Source organism: Stegostoma tigrinum, chromosome 5 (genome assembly GCF_030684315.1).
Source record: "Stegostoma tigrinum isolate sSteTig4 chromosome 5, sSteTig4.hap1, whole genome shotgun sequence".
Lineage (NCBI taxonomy): Eukaryota > Metazoa > Chordata > Chondrichthyes > Orectolobiformes > Stegostomatidae > Stegostoma > Stegostoma tigrinum.
The window spans coordinates 130537896-130555211 of record NC_081358.1 but is presented as its reverse complement, the minus strand read 5'-3'; the positions used below and the strand labels follow the sequence as shown (position 1 = coordinate 130555211).

The window sequence follows — 17316 nt, the reverse complement described above, 5'->3', positions numbered from 1 at the left end:
TTACCATCACACATGGGAACACCACCCACCACGTACATGGCAGATACTCAAGTGACTCAGCCAGGGTTCTCCATCTCATATGCTGCAGGCAAGGATGCCCCAGGGCATGGTACATTGGCAAAGCCATGCAGATGCTATGACAACGGATGGACAGACACCGTGCCACAATTGCCAGGCAGGTCTGTTCCCTCCCAGTAGGGGAGCTCTTCAGTAGTCAAGGACATACAGCCTCAGATATTTGGGTAAACGTCCTCAATGTGGACTTCAGGATTCATAACAACACAGAGTGGCTGAGTAGAGGCTGATAGCCAAGTTTAGTACCCATGAGGACAGCCTCAACTGGGATCTTGGGTTCATGTCACAGTCATTGGGAAGTCGGTCAATATGACATTTTATAAATTTCTACTATAGAAATAAAGCCATTCTGAGTCCAAGCTAAAACACAAACAGTTTCTAAACAAAGCCTCACACCTAACATGCATTGTCGGACTAAAATGTCACATCCTTTTTACACTGATAAAACCTTTAGTTATCACAGGACAGTGACTTCAGTGAAATCAATCCGAACCTAATCCTAATCAATCTCTCCTCATACATCAGACCTGCCATCCCTGGAATCAGCCTGCTAAACCTTCACTGCATTCCCTTCAGAGCAAGAACATTCCTCCTCAGAAAAGGAGAACAAAACTACACACAGTATTCCGGGTGTGGTCTCACCAAGGCCCTGTATAACTGCAACAACACATCTCTGCTCCTGTACAAACCAAGAACAAGAACAAAGAACAAGGAAAATTACAGGACAGCAACAGCGCATTCAGCCCTCCAAACCTGCACCAATCCAGATCATCTATCTAAGCCTATCACCTATTTTCCAAGGTTCTGTATCCCTCTGCTCCCTGCCCATTCATGTACATGTCCAGATACATCTTAAATGATGCTATTGTGCCCGCCTCTACAACCTCCACTGGCTACACGTTCCAGGCACCCACCACTCTCTGTGTAAAGAACTTTCCACGCATATCTCCCTTAAACTTTTCCCCTCTCACTCTGAACTCATGACCCCTAGTAATTGAGTTCCCCACTCTGGGAAAAAGCTTCTTGCTCTACGCCCTGTCTATACCTCTCATGATTTTGTAGACTTCAATCAGGTGCCCCCTCAATCTCCATCTTTCTAATGAAAATAATCCTAATCTATTCAATGATGATGGGAACTGCAGATGCTGGAGAATCCAAGATAACAAAGTGTGGAGCTGGGTGAACGCAGCAGGCCCAGCAGCATCTCAGGAGCACAAAGGCTGACGTTTCAGGCCTAGACGCTTTGATGAAGGGTCTAGGCCCGAAACATCAGCTTTTGTGCTCCTGAGATGTTGCTTGGCCTGCTGTGCTCATCCGGCTCCACACTTTGTTATCCTAATCTACTCAACCTTTCTTCATAGCTAGTGCCCTCTGTACCAGGCAACATCCTGGTGAACCTCCTCTGCACCCTCTCCAAAACATCCACATCCTTTGGTAATGTGGCGACCAGAGCTGTACGCAGTAATCTAAATGTGACTGAACCAAAGTCTTATACAACTGTAACATTACCTGCCAACTCTTGTGCTCAAAACCCCGTCCGATGAATGAAAGCATGCCGTATGCCTTCTTGACCACTCTATTGACCTGCCTTGCCACCATCAGGAAACAATGGACCTGAATACCCAGATCGCTCTGTACATTACTTGTCCCCTGGGCTTTTCCATTTACCGTATAGTTTATTCTTGAATTGGATCTGTACACGAAACCTCTCACAATGAAGGCCAAAATACCATCTTCCTTCATTACCACCTGCTACTGCTGCATTCTTACCTTCAGCAACTGGTGTACAAGGACACCCAGATCCCCCTGCACACTCCCCTCTCCCAATTTACAGCCAACCAGGTAGTAATCTGCCTCCTTGTTTTTTCTTCTGAAATGAATAACCTCACAGTTATCCACATTATGCTGCATCCGCCATTGATTTGCTCATTCACCTAACCTGTTGGTCATGCTGAAGGATCTCTGCATCCTTATTCACTCTCCCAGCCAACTTGGTATCATCTGTAAGCTTGGAGATGTTACATTTTGTTCCCTGATCCAAATCATTAGTATGTATTGTGAATCCCTGTGGCACCCCACTAGTTACTGCCTGCCAATTTGAAAAGGATCCATTAATTCCTACTCCTTGTTTCCTCTCTGTCAACCACTTTCCCATCCATCTCAATACATTTCCCCAATCCCATGTGCTTTAATCTTGCACATTAATCTCTTAGACGAGACTTTGTCAACCGCTTTCTGAACATCCAAATATACTACATCAAATGGTTCCCCCTTGTCAACCCTACTAGTTACATCTTCATGGAATTCCAACAGATTTGTCAAGCATGACATCAAATGTGAATTTGGGAATTTACATTTACTCATTGATCAATTAAAACCTTCTAACTAATTAAAGACTTAACAGCACCTTAGGTTTGTTTAATACATTCTCATCAATGACATGAAACTTTGATCTTTTACATATAAATTTTACATCTGATGGTACCTCTCATTAACACCTGAATGAGGAGATTTAAGCTCTGAAAGTTTATGTGTTAAAATAAACCTGTTAGGCTATAACCTGGCGTCACGTGTTTCCTGAATTTGCCCACCCCAATCCAACACCGGCACCTCCACATCATCACTTCAATCCAGAAGGACAAGGACAGTAGATACATGGGAACACCATCCCCTGCAAGATCCTCACCAAGCCACTAACCATCCTGACTTGGAACGGCATCACCGTTCCTTCGCTGTCACTGGGTCAAATCCTAGAATTCCCTCCCACGGGCATTGTGGGTCAACCCACAGCAGGGAACTGCAGAGGTTCAAGAAGGCAGCTCATTGCCAACTTCTCAAGGGCTGCTAGGGATGGGTAATAAGCATTGGCCAGCTAGCAATGCCCACATCAAATGAATAATAAAAAACTCCCTTTCTCCTGCATCAGTTGTTCAGTCAGAAGTGCATTCTTCTGCTCCACTCTCCTGTTTCTATCCTCACTCCTGGTGATATCAGACATCATCTGAATACAAAGGGCTCTGATGTTGCACTTGTTCACTCTACCCACCATACCTCCTCAGAGTCTTTCCCATAAATCCCTAATGCCTCAAATTCTTCCTTCTCCCCCTCACAAACATCCCCCCAACCCATCAGGGTACTATCCCCTTGCCCCTTCAGCCTCCTCCTCCCACTTTGCCGCTTAGGTTGTTCTGCATCTGCTTAGTGACATCCTTGACCCTGACCCAGGATGGCACCACTCCCTAAACTACTTGGTAAATCGCTTCAGCATTGAACTGTTTCATGAACTTTAATTCAAATGATGATACCCCTCCTTTTTCCCTTAGTATTATTCCTGAATTCCCAACAATACAAGGTTCTGCCTCCTCAAGACACATCACAACCCCATTTGACAACTTGTGCAGATCCCAATCCTCATGTCACCACAGACATCACGGGAGATACAATTTAAAATCTTTGTCATTGTTACAAGATTGTTTGTAACCATAATGTCATTCTCAACATGGGGGTTAGTTTCATGTGCAATCTGCAATGTCTTACCTGGACACATGGCAGTGTTGCAACTTTCTGACTGGAATTGGGGACCATGGCAGGTGGCTGTGTCCTGTGGGTAGGGGAGGGTACGTTCCCTGATGCGAAAGCCTCCACTGCAGGGCTCCCGGCATGGACTCCACACACCCCAGAAACCCCAGGAACAGTCATCTGTAAAACAAACAGGACTTGTGTATTACCAAGAGTTATTGACTGAGAGGTGTGATAGTAAGAGAGACAGGTCTCGAAGGGAACAGAAAGGGATTGGAATCAATTGCAGAAATAATTCATTGAACTTCACATGAAAAAGCCCAAAGTCTGACTTCTGAATTCTGGTGCATCAAGGAATTTCAATGACTGTAGCAATTAGGATTATTTTCAACAGGATGTTGGAGTGAAGGCAATCACAAAGATATATCCAACTCCGAGGGAAATAATAAAAAAGTACTCATGGAACATACAAACATAGAACAATGACCAGGAGTAGGCCATTCAGCCCCTCGAGCCTACTCTGTCATTCAATAGGATCTTAGCTGATCAGATTGTAACTGCAAACTCACAAATCCTGATAAATGAGGCTGTTGACTTGCTCGCCAAGCTGGCTTGTTCTCGCTCAGATGTTTCATCACCGTACCAGGTAACATTGTCAGTGAGGACTCCGATGAAGCAATGTTATTCTACTCCTGGAATTTATACTATCTGGCCCATTATGGGGAGTAGTGTCATTTCTGGTTTTGATTTGTATGGGTTTGTATATGGGATCCAATTCTACATGTTTGTTGATTGCATTATGGGTGGAGAACCATGCCTATAGGAATTCCCGCGTGTGTCTACGTTCGGCTTGGCCTACTATGGTTACCTTGTCCCAGTTAAACTGATGGCCTTCATTGTCAAGTGCACCGATATTAAGGAGAGTTCATCATGCCAAAGAACAAAGAAACTAACAGCACAGGAACAGGTCCTTCAGCCCTCCAAGCCTGCAACGGTCCAGATCCTCTCTCTAACCTGTCAGCTATTTTCCAAGGATCTGTAACCCTCTGCTCCCTGCCCATTCATGTACCTGTCTAGATGCATCTTAAATGGTGCTACTGTGTCCACCTCTACCACCTCCGCTGGCAACACCTTCCAGGCACCACCACCCTCTGTATAAAGAATTTTCCACCCATATCTCCCTTAAACTTTCCTCCTCTCCCGCTGAAATCGTGACACCTAGTAACTGAGTCTCCCACTCTGGGGAAAAAGCTTCCTGCCCTACACCCTGTCTATACCCCTCATGATTTTGTAGACCTCAATCAGGTCCCCCCTCAATCTCTGTCTTTCTAATGAAAATAATCCTAATCTACTCAACCTCTCTTCATAGCTAGCACCCTCCGTACTAGGAAACATCCTGGTGAACCTCCTCTGCACCCTCTCCAAAGCATCCACATCCTTTGGGTAACATGGCGACCAGAACTGCACACAGTACTCTAAATGTGGCCGAGCCAAAGTCTTATACAACTGTAACATGACCTGCCAACTCTTGTACTCAATACCCCGTCCAATGGATGAAAGCATGCCATATGCCTTCTTGACCACTCTATCCACCTGCATTGCCACCTTCAGGGTACAACGGCCCTGAAAACCCAAATCTCCCAGATCACACCCAGAGCCGTTTTGCTGCTAGCCGATATTCATGTATTCTGATGGCTAGGTTCCCTCCCGTCTGTCTGATGTAATGCTTGTAGCAGTTATTGCATGGTATTTTGTAAACCACATTGGTTCTGCATGTTGTGGGAATGGGGTCTTTAATCCTTGTAAGTGTTTGGCGTAGAGTGGCTGTAGGCTTGTGGTCTCCCATGATTCCTAGCGGTCTAAGGAGTCTTGGTCTCAGTTTCAATATATTCTTGATGTACGGCAGTTTGGTAAATGTGTTAGGTCATACTGAGTCCTCCTGTTGTCTGTTATGTCGGCATTGGTGGGTGAAATTGCGGGGATATCCGTTTAAAGCGAGGATTTTGTACCCATGTTCTTCCTCTTCCCAGTGTGTTCCTGGAGTGTTGCAGTGTGCTCTGGCCCATTTAAATAGTGTCCTAATGCAGCTTCGTTTGTGGACTTTGGGGTGGCTGCTGTGGACGTTGAAGATTTGGTCAGCATGCGTTGTATACTGAGGTTTGGATCGCCCCGTTGGTCAATTGCTCAACTTTAACACCCAGAAATTGAAATTGATTGTCGGTTTCTTCTTCCCTGGTGAATTTAATTCTTGTGAATACACTGTTGATGAGGTGGTGTTCTAATTTATTGTGTTTAATAATGACAAATGTATCATCTCTGTACCAGATCCACAGTTCAGGTTGAATGTGGGGGAGGGCGGTGTGTTCTAGTCTTTGCATGACTGCTTCTACAATGAGTCCTGAGATGGGTGATCTCATTGGTGTACTGGTGATCTGTTTGTATTTTTGACCATTAAAGACAAAGTGTGTGGTGAGGCAGAGGTCTCATAATTTAAGTTGATGGAGCTGCTGGTCTGCATTGCTGTTTCTTCTAGTAATGTTGTCACTGTTTCTTTGGCTAGTGGGATGTTGTTCGATGTGAATAAAGCTGTGTCGTCAAAGGATATCTCGTAGTCACTGATTTTTATGTTTGTGAGGGTATTGAGGAAATCCTAGGTTGAATGGATAGAATGAGGCAATCCGTCTGCTTAGAGTTTTAGTCTCTGTTCAGATCCTTGGCCAGTTTGTGTGACGGTGAGCCACGTAGGGGCTCAATGGATCTGAGAGTGATGTCTGGTTTATATACTTAAGGCAGTTCATAGAAATGGTGGTGGGGTGGGGATGGAGTTAGGGTTAGTTGGGATAGGGTTAGGGTTAGGGTTAGTTGGGATAGGGTTAGGGTTAGGGTTAGGGTTAGGGTTAGGGGTTGGGATAGGGTTAGGGTTAGGGTTAGGGTTAGGGTTAGGGTTAGTTGGGATAGGGTTAGGGTTAGGGTTAGGGTTAGGGTTAGTTGGGATAGGGTTAGGGTTAGGGTTAGGGTTTGGGTTAGGGTTAGGGTTAGTTGGGATAGGGTTAGGGTTAGGGTTAGGGTTAGTTGGGATAGGGTTAGGGTTAGGGTTAGGGTTAGGGTTAGTTGGGATAGGGTTAGGGTTAGGGTTAGGGTTAGGGTTAGGGTTAGGGTTAGTTGGGATAGGGTTAGGGTTAGGGTTAGGGTTAGTTGGGAGTGGTGGTGACTGTGCCTTCTGGTTTCGTTCTCATGAAGTCTGTCTTGGTTATCTGCACTGCATTCGCTAGTCGCTTCAGTATCTGGTCATCCTATTACCTAACTGTGGTGTTGGGTCCATCGTTGCCTGTTGCTCAGTGGTTGTATCTGCAAGCAATCCCTGTGCTTTCTTCACGTAGCCTGGTTTGCTCACAATGACGGTCATGTACCCTTTGTCTGCTGGTAGGATTATCATGTTCTTTTCTTACTCACAAAAGACACTGTTTAAATGGGCCAGGACACACTGCAACACTCCAGAACTACACTGGAAAAAGGAAGAACACATTCAAGATTCTCACTTTAAATAGATATCCCACAACTTCATCCACAGATGCCTGATAAACAAACAACAGGAGGACACAGTACGCCCTCACACATTGACCACACTGCCCTACATCAGGAACATATCGGAATTGACAACAAGACTCCTAAGACCACTGGGAATCATGGTGGCCCACAAGCCCACGGCCACTCGACAGCAAACACTCATAAGGTTTAAATATGCCATTCCCACAACATGCAGAACCAACGTGGTTTACAAAATACCATGGAATGACTGCCACGAGCCTTACATTGAACAGACAGGAGGGAAACTAGCCATTAGAATACATGAACATCAGCTTGCAGCAAAACAGGATGATGAGCTCTCCTTATTATTGGTACATTTTCAGACAATGAAGGCCATCAGTTTAACTGGGACAAGGTAACCATAGTGGCCCAAGCTAAATATAGACACACACAGGAATTCCTCGAGGCATGGTTCTCCACCCATACTTCAATCAACAAACATATAGAATTGGACCCCATATATAAACCCATTCAGATCCAAACTGGAAATGACACTACTCCCCATAAGGGACCAGACAGTATTAATTCCAAGTGGAGTCGAATAATATTGCTTCATCAGAGGCTCCACTGATGCTGTCACCCAACATGGTGACGAAACATCTGAATAACAAGCCAGCTCAGCGAGTAAGTCAACAACCTCATCTACAACCCAAGCTACCGATCTTTGTCTAACTTTAAATCATGATAAGTGTCCACCCTCTTGCTTCAGAACAATCTTTTTACCTCTGCTGCAAAAAAAATTCATAGGATCTGCTTCCAGCACCTCTCAGAAAGAGAGTTCTAAAGGCTCTCAACCTTTTGAGAGAAAAAAAAACTTCATCTGTATTTTAGATGGTATCCCCTGATTGTTAAACAGTGATCCCTAGTTATAGATTCTGCCACAAGAGCAAACATATTCTCCACATCTCCCTGTCAAGACCCTTCAGGATCTCATATGTTTCTATCTAATGTTCCCCTAAGCTGCAGTGGGTAAAAGACTACACTCTCATCATAAGAAACCCAGCCATTCCAGGGACTTGTCTGGTCGATGCAAGGTTGATGTCGTGAAAATTGTCAACAGGCTGGTGATCCAAAAACCAGCTCAATGTTCTGGGTTTCATGAGTTCATATCCCACTGTGCAAGATGGTTAAATTTGAATAAAAATTCCAATAAAAATTTCAATAAAAACATTCTGGAATTAAAAGCCAGTTTAATGGTGACCATGTAACCATTGTTGATTATTATAAAAACCCATATGGCTCAGTGATGCACCTTATAGAAGGAAATCTGCAATTATTACTTGGTCAGGCCTACACATGACTCCAGACCCACAGCAATGTTGTTGACACCCAACCCACATCTGAATTGGCCCCAGTATGATACTCCATTCCAGGGTAATTGTGGATTGCTAATAAATGTTGGCCCAGTCAGTAACATCCATGTCCAATAAACAATTTAAAAAAAGCCATTTCAATACTGTTTCTGGGATATTTCCATCCTTCCTTAAATGCGTCACTGAAACTGACCAGAAATTGGCTAAATATTATTTCTGTTGAGTATCCTGGAGAATTTATCTCTGCAGGACCCAGGGGGTTTTCTTGCACTGTCAGCCCAGATTATCTGGGTACCACATTCCTCCAGCATGCATCTCTGCTGATTTCAAAAAGGTGAAAGCACTCACCATTGTTGTTATGTCTCAGGACCCCAGGTGCAGTGCGGTCTTTGAACCCCAGCTCTGCACCTGGAGAAGATGTAGCAATCCAGAGTTTCCCTTCATTGTGTACATAGTGCCATGGCACTCCATACCAACTCTCCCCAAGGAACAGCATTGGCATGGCTGACACTACACTGCACAGTCTCATTCCTGTCACTGTTTAAGCACCAGGTCACACAACTAACCCACACCCATCTGTCTATGTTACTGCTGCCTTTCTGCAATGTAGCTCAAAATCTTCACATTGTTCAGAGAAGTTGGTTGGGGGTTGGGAGGGGGGGGGGGAAGAAGGCACTTCAAACAGTTTGAAACATTCACTTTCATTCAGCAACAGTAGAATACAACAGTGCTGTTGTGCTCTGTGTCATGCTAAAGGTAATCTTTGTCCTCACCTTCCACCACATTCCATCGGCTCAATGTCCCCACCTTCCGCCTGCTCAATATCCCCATCTTCCACCTGCTCAATGTCCCCACCTTCCACCTGCTCATTGTCCCCACCTTCCACCTGCTCAATGTCCCCACCTTCCACCTGCTCAATGTCCCCACCTTCCTCCTGCTCAATGTCCCCACCTTTCACCGGCTCAATGTCCCCACCTTCCACCGGCTCAATGTCCCCACCTTCCACCTGCTCAATGTCCCCACCTTCCACCTGCTCAATGTCCCCACCTTCCACCTGCTCATTGTCCCCACCTTCCACCTGCTCAATGTCCCCACCTTCCACCTGCTCAATGTTCCTCCTGCTCAATGTCCCCACCTGACACCACCTTCCACCGGCTCAATGTCCCCACCTTCCACCTGCTCAATGTCCCCACCTTCCACCTGCTCAATGACCCCACCTTCCACCTGCTCAATGTCCCCACCTTCCTCCTGCTCAATGACCCCACCTTCCACCTGCTCAATGTCCCCAAATTCCACCTGCTCAATGTCCCCACATTCCACCTGCTCAATGTCCCCACCTTCCACCTGCTCAATGCCCCCACCTTCCATCTGCTCAATGTCCCCATCTTCCACCTACTCAATGCCCCCACCTTCCATCGGCTCAATGCCCCCATCTTCCACCTACTCAATGCCCCCACCTTCCTCCTGTTCAATGTCTCCACCTTGCACCTGCTCAATGTCCCCACCTTCCACCGTTCAAAGTCCCCACCTTGCACCTGCTCAATGTCCCCACCTTCCACCTGCTCAATGCCCCCACCTTCCTCCTGCTCAATGTACCCACCTTCCACCTGCTCAATGTCCCCACCTTCCATCTGCTCAATGTCCCCATCTTCCACCTACTCAATGCCCCCTCCTTCCATCGGCTCAATGCCCCCATCTTCCACCTACTCAATGCCCCCACCTTCCATCTGCTCAATGTCCCCATCTTCCACCTACTCAATGCCCCCACCTTCCTCCTGTTCAATGTCCCCACCTTGCACCTGCTCAATGTCCCCACCTTCCACCGTTCAAAGTCCCCACCTTCCACCTGCTCAATGTCCCCACCTTCCACCGTTCAAAGTCCCCACCTTCCACCTGCTCAATGTCCCCACCTTCCACCGGCTCAATGTCCCCACCTTCCTCCTGCTCAATGTCCTCACCCTCCACCTTAGAGGACACTGCAGCTCTCCCAAATTTCTAGCCCCCTCCACATCTGCTCTCTTCCTTGTGCAGTTGTGTGAAGCACAGCATTCTTAGACTGTCCTCCGTTCTCAGAAACCTCCAAACCTCAGAACCTCTTTGTCAGGAGGCCTGGCTCCATCATGGACCTGGGGTGAAAAATGGGCTACATTGCATCTCAGTCTCACTTAGGGTGTTATGTAACAGTCATTAGTCATCATCACAAACAGTAGCCCTCATCTCTCAGCAGCGAAATAACCAGAGGACCCGTTTGAAGGAGGGCCACTGGACGTAAAACATTAACTCTGCTTTCTCTGTACAAACAGTGCCAGACTTACTGAATTTCTCCTGTAATTTCTGATTTTGTTTCTCTCAGTAACCATCCTTGTAAGGCACATGATCCTTGAAGCAAAGCAGGAAAGTGGGGGTTCTCAAGGCTATAGATATTATTGCAGGTCTTAGGTAATCAGATTTATGAATGCCCTGACTATAGGCCCTGGACCAGCCAGACTGCCCATGGTTCACTCCCGACCTGAAGTAATACACCTCCTCATTGTGAAAACTGACTCTGCCCAAGCCTCTGGACTGTGAGCATAGGCCACTATCGACTGTCTGTCTTGTGCCCTCCCTGACCAATGACAGTGCCTCCCAGACCTGACAAAAGGCAACTCCCCTTACTCTTTCAGATATGGCCATTTGGAGAGGCATGTACAGAGTGTTTGGATCATTTGCTGCCACAAACTGTAGCTGAAAGATTGAGATAGCAAAGTGTGAAGCTGGATGAACACAGCAGGCCAAGCAGCATCTTAGGAGCACAAAGGCTGACATTTCGGGCCTAGACCTTTCATCAGAAAAGGGAGCTTTCCTGCTCCTAAGATACTGCTTGGCCTGCTGTGTTCATCCAGCTCCACACTTTGTTATCTCGGATTCTCCAGCATCTGCAGTTCCCATTATCTCTGAAAGATTGACGTAGTTCACTGCTATAGTAACATGCTCATGCTCTTGGTTGGCTTTTGCCTGTGCTGAACAAAATGGTAAAACAGTGTTCCAAGTGTCTGGACGTGGCTGAGGAATCAACCAGCCGAACAGCAGTCAGGGAAGCGGTGAGCATTAAAGTTGGCACAAAGTGAGTTAGTGCCAAGACAGCGAGCAAGCGGCTTAGAATTAGAACAGAATTATAATAGAACAGATTTTATTGTCACATTTACTCAAGCGCAGGGGTACAGGGCACAGTGAAAAGCGTACGCTGCCACCTTTCCCGGCACCTTCTCGGGTACAAAGGTGACCGTGTACAAAATCTTAGGGACAAAGTAGAAAAGATGAGTAAAGTTAAAAGTTGAACGGTCTGTCTTCACTGCTCAGCTCACACTGTCGTTCTCCTCCAGTTTGGCCCACGTCTGGGACACCTCAGGTGGCCTGCTCTCGCCGCTGCCACACATACCAGGGAACCTCCCTCACTCTCCGACTGGTAAGTTCGCACACTGGGGCTGCAGCCACTGCCACGCACCAGACCCAATGCTGTCACCACTGCTACCTCAGCAAGTGGGCTCTCTCCAGAGGCTAATTAAGTGGAAAAAACAAGCTAAAAAAAACTGAATAAAAAGGAAAAATGAGAAAAGAAGGAGTGTGGACAGGGCTACACTGCCACCGTAGCCTGGGTCAGTCCAGGAGCTAGGTACCTGCCCCTGCACAGTGTCCTAGCAGCAACACCGCAATGAGAGTTGGTCAATGAGACTCTAAATGTAGCACTGAAGTGTAGAGTCTCACTGAGAGCAGATGGGAGATGTGCCTTGGTGATCATACTGTGTAGCTGCTCTCTTTTGGGTGCCAGTGTTTGTAGACGTGGAGTATGAGCAGTTGCTGCTTTGCAGCATGCCCAGAGATGTTGGCGATGGCAGTCACCAGATACAGGTACGAATTTCATGTCAGGAATTCTCAACATCCAGTTTCTATCTGCAGGTGATGGAATGTGCAACTGTGTATGAATGAGACGAGAGTACTAGTAATGAGGTTGTTATTGTGCAGTAATCCATTCTAAAAGGCTTCTTGCTGCTCACTAGTGAGAATCTCACCTTAATGTCCAATAATTAATTGATCTCAATGTCAAGAAGGTCCTCACTTGACATCTACTTGATTTTTCCAAATGTTTTGCCATAGCCCACATTCAGGGGCTGGGAGCATTCAAGTCAAGGAGACCATCACTATACACAGTACCCTGTATAATTCTTGTGTTCAAATCTGCCTTCTCACAAATGCTAGCATTCCTTTAGTTGTCCTGCTTACTTGTTGTACCTGCACACTAACCTTTGGAACTTCATGCACGAGGACACCCAACTTTCTTTGCAACTTACTTGTTCATAGGATGAAGGCATTGTTGGCTGGGCCAGCATTTATTGCCCATCCCTAATTACCCAGAGGGCAGTTAAGAGTCAACTACATTGCTGTGGGTCTGGAGTCACATGTAGGTCAAACTAGGTAAGGATGGCCGTTTCCTTCCCTAAAGGACATTAGTGGACCAGATGGGTGGTTATGACAATTAACAGTGACCATTAGACTAGCTTTTAATTCGCGAATGTTTTTATTGAACTCAAATTTCACCATCAGCCCCGACTGGATATGGACACATACCCAAGCACATTAGCCTGAGGTTCAGGCTTTCTCACCCAGTAATAGTACCACCGCAGACCCGGTGACTGTGCTTCCTCTGTAAGTTTTCTTCATTTTTTGCCACTGTTACAGAGAGGGAGGTAACATCAAGACCAAACCAACTTTCCAGATCCGAATAATCCCTACCCATTCCCCTGCCATATAAATAGTGAGCAGGCTGTTTGGATAATCCAGTCCTTGCCTACTTCAGTCCATTATATCAGTAAATATCTGAATCACTCTGCACCTTATCCCCAGCCCAGGCTAACAGGCCCCATTCCCCCAGAATCGAGCTGATGCACGATGTGGACATGGGTTCAATCTCAACAAAACTGTGAATGAATTCCGTTGCTAAACAGCAAATTCTATAAGACCCATCATTACTATAATTTTAAAGAAGCAGATCCGTTCATTTGAAATGTGCATTGAGAAATGAATTTTATGGCATTGGGACAAATAGATTTTTTACCCTCGCAGATAGTGATATTTGTACATTCTCGGTCCTCTACCAAGGTTCCAGTGCAGAGATCTGGAGGGACACGCTGTCCTGATCCCACTGCTATACAAACTCGGTAACGTTCTTCCTTCAGTAAATACCGAGCAGTCTCAGGGAATGCACTGCGGTGCTGGCTCTCAACTCGTTGTCCTTGGAGTAGATGGAGGGATGCCATATTCAGGAATGATCGGGGCAGACAGGAAATGCAGCCTGTCCAGGCTGACCATTGAGTGAGTGTAACAGCCTCTAAACAGCAACACAATGAACATAGAGCAACATTAGACACATTTACACAGTCTCACCCACTCCCTCAGTGACAGCACAGTCTCACTCACTGACCACTCTCTCAGTGACAGCACAGTCTCACTCACTGACCACTCTCTCAGTGACAGCACAGTCTCATTCAATGACCACTCCCTCAGTGACAGCACAGTCTCACTCACTGACCACTCTCTCAGTGACAGGACAGTCTCACTCAATGACCACTCTCACAGTGACAGCACAGTCTCACTCACTGACCACTCCCTCAGTGACAGCACAGTCTCACTCACTGACCACTCCCTCAGTGACAGCACAGTCTCACTCACTGACCACTCCCTCAGTGACAGCACAGTCTCACTTAATGAGCACTCTCTCAGTGACAACACAGTCTCACTCACTGACCACTCCCTCAGTGACAGCACAGTCTCACTCAATGACCACTCTCTCAGTGACAACACAGTCTCACTCACTGACCACTCTCTCAGTGACAGCACAGTCTCACTCACTGACCATTCCTTCAGTAACTCAACAGTCTCACTCATTGACCACTCCCTCAGTAACTCGACAGTCTCACTGATTGACCACTACCTCAGTAACTCGACAGTCTCACTCACTGACCACTCTCTCAGTGACAGGACAGTCTCACTCAATGACCACTCTCTCAGTGACAGCACAGTCTCACTCACTGGCCACTCTCTCAGTGACAGCACAGTCTCACTCACTGACCATTCCTTCAGTAACTCAACGGTCTCACTCATTGACCACTCCCTCAGTAACTCGACAGTCTCACTGATTGACCACTCCCTCAGTAGCTCGACAGTCTCACTCACTGACCAGTTAATCATTTAGTACCTTGTGCAATGGGCAGGCTAATGCTTATGTTCAATATAAGAATCTGTTTCCTACCTTTGCAGCTGTCATTGGTGCAATGCAGCATTCCCTCTCTGCAGATGCTGTGGACAGACGTACATTTTAGTTCTCTCTGAATTGATATCCAATAGTGATTTATCAGTCAGCAACCTCTTCGCGTCTTATTCCACTGCCTCATAAATATTCAAACTGGGTGATTCATATTCTTTCAGTCTTGAAATGATTTAAGAATGGAAATGTCACTGGATTCTTGAATCTGTAACACTCACCAGGTTTCACAACCAATCAGAATGCTGTCACCCCGTCGTACCCTCATGGCCAATGGCGTCTTCCTGGTGTCTGACTTGTGAATGTGAACACAGTCACACTCAGAGCGAACGATGCATTTATTGTCCTGCTCCAATAAACCCTGGCAGATGACAAAAAAAAAGACAGTAAGTGATCGACGTAAGGAGGTAAGAGAGGACAGGATTTGACTGAGAAGCGGCTGCGATGCAGTACCACCTCGTGTTTACAGAGAACAGACTGCAAAAGCATCAGAAATTTTCCAATAGTATCAGATTTTAGCAATAATGCGTCGAGCTGTCCATTTACTTTTAAGATGTAATGGAGAATGGATCAATGATAGCAAGTTAACATCTCTACCTAGGTACAATTTCATGTTGCCTTGGGGAGGAGAAACTATTTTTGCGATCAGGTTACAGGCTTCCCTATAAAAACAATGAGCAGCTGTTACAGTGTAATCCATAGAAACAGAGACTGCCTGCCACTGCAGTACAGCCCAATGTGTGAGGGAGATGGGGTTTGGTCAAGAGATGAATCCTCTAGCCATTTACAGTTTCCAGGAACTGGCAGCAGTGAAGATAAATCCATGACATGATTTACGGTGATGCTGGATTTGAGAAACTCTCAACTTAAAAGTAGCCATTGTCATTTACCTCAAACCCTAGAATGGGACTCCCACAGCTCTCTTCCTCAGAGGGAAGAGTCATCCTGTGTGCCCACTCCTCACTCCCCACTCACACTTTGATACAACAAGATTGAAATTTCTATCGACTATTCACCACTGCTGCTGCTAGTTTCCAGATTATTACGTTTTCTCCATTAGTGGAGGGTGAGTGTGAGTGTGGGAGAGGGCATGTAGGAGTGGGCGTGTGGGAGTGGGCGTGTGGGAGTGGGCATATCAGAGTGGGCCTGTAGGAGAGAGTGAGTCGGAGTGGGCACGTGGGAGAGGGGACGCGGGAGTGGGCACGTGAGAGAGGGCACATCAGAGTGGGCATATGGGAGAGGGTGCAGGGGGAGGGAACGTGGTGGAGGGTGTGCAGGAGTGGGCGCGTGGGTGTGAGCACGCAGGAGTGGGCACGCGGGAGTGGCCGTGTGGGAGTGGGCACGTTGGAGTGGCCGTGTGGGAGTGGCCGTGTGGGAGTGGCCGTGTGGGAGTGGGCACGCGGGAGTGGCTGTGTGGGAGTGGGCACGCGGGAGTGGCCGTGTGGGAGTGGCCGTGTGGGAGTGGGCATGCGGGAGTGGCCGTGTGGGAGTGGCCGTGTGGGAGTGGGCACGCGGGAGTGGCCGTGTGGGAGTGTTAGTCAAAGAGTCAGAGATAAGTAGCACAGAAACAGACCCTTCAGTCCAACTCATCCATGCTGACCAGATATCCTAAATTAATCTAGTCTCATTAGCCAGCATTTGGCCCATATCCCTCGAAACCCTCCTTATTCATGACTTTTAAATGATGTAATTGTACCAGCCTCCACCACTCCTCTGGCAGCTCATTCCATACCTGCATCACCCTCTGTATGAAACAGTTGTCTCTTGGGTACCTTCTAAATCTTTCCCCTCTTACCTCAAACCTATGCCCTCTATGAAAAGATGAGGCGTGAAGGCTCAGTTAGGGCGATTGAGAATTACAAGTTAGCCAAGAAGGACCTAAAGAGAGAGCTAAGAAGAGCCAGGAGGGGACATGAGAAGTCTTTGGCAGGTAGGATCAAGGAAAACCCTAAAGTTTTCTATAGGTATGTCAGGAATAAAAGAATGACTAGAGTAAGATTAGGGCCAGTCAAGGACAGTAGTGGGAAGTTGTGTGTGAAGTCTGAAGAGATAGGAGAGGTGCTAAATGAATATTTTTTGTCACTATTCACACAGGAAAAATGTAATATTGTCAAGGAGAATACTGAGATACAGGCTATTACACTAGACGGGATTGAGGTTCACAAGGAGGAGGTGTTAGCAATTCTGGCAGGTGTGAAAATAGATAAGTCCCCTGGGCCGGACAGGATGTATCCTAGGATTCTCTGGGAAGCTAAGGAGGAGATTGCAGAGCCTTTGGCTTTGATCTTTATATCATCATTATGTACAGGAATAGTGCCAGAAGACTGGAGGATAGCAAATGTTGTCCCCTTGTTCAAGAAGGGGAGGAGGGACAATCCTGGTAATTATAGACCAGTGAGCCATACTTCAGTTGTGGGTAAAGTGATGGAAAGGATTATAAGAGATAAGATTGAGAATCATCCAGAAAGGAATAATTTGATTAGGGATAGTCAACACAGTTTTGTGAAGGGTAGGTCATGCCTC

General features: G+C 46.6%; 1 protein-coding gene across 1 annotated transcript in view; it reads right to left on the bottom strand.

The window, feature by feature from the left end:
* sspo (SCO-spondin) overlaps positions 1-17316 on the bottom strand; it is a 517250-nt gene that overhangs the window by 60798 nt on the left and 439136 nt on the right. Inside the window, exons 94-97 of the mRNA XM_059646360.1 lie at positions 15015-15154; positions 14782-14828; positions 13588-13860; positions 3613-3774 (exon numbers count right to left, since the gene is read on the bottom strand). Coding sequence (XP_059502343.1) covers positions 3613-3774; positions 13588-13860; positions 14782-14828; positions 15015-15154 — 622 coding nt within the window. The remainder of the gene's footprint in view (positions 1-3612; positions 3775-13587; positions 13861-14781; positions 14829-15014; positions 15155-17316) is intronic.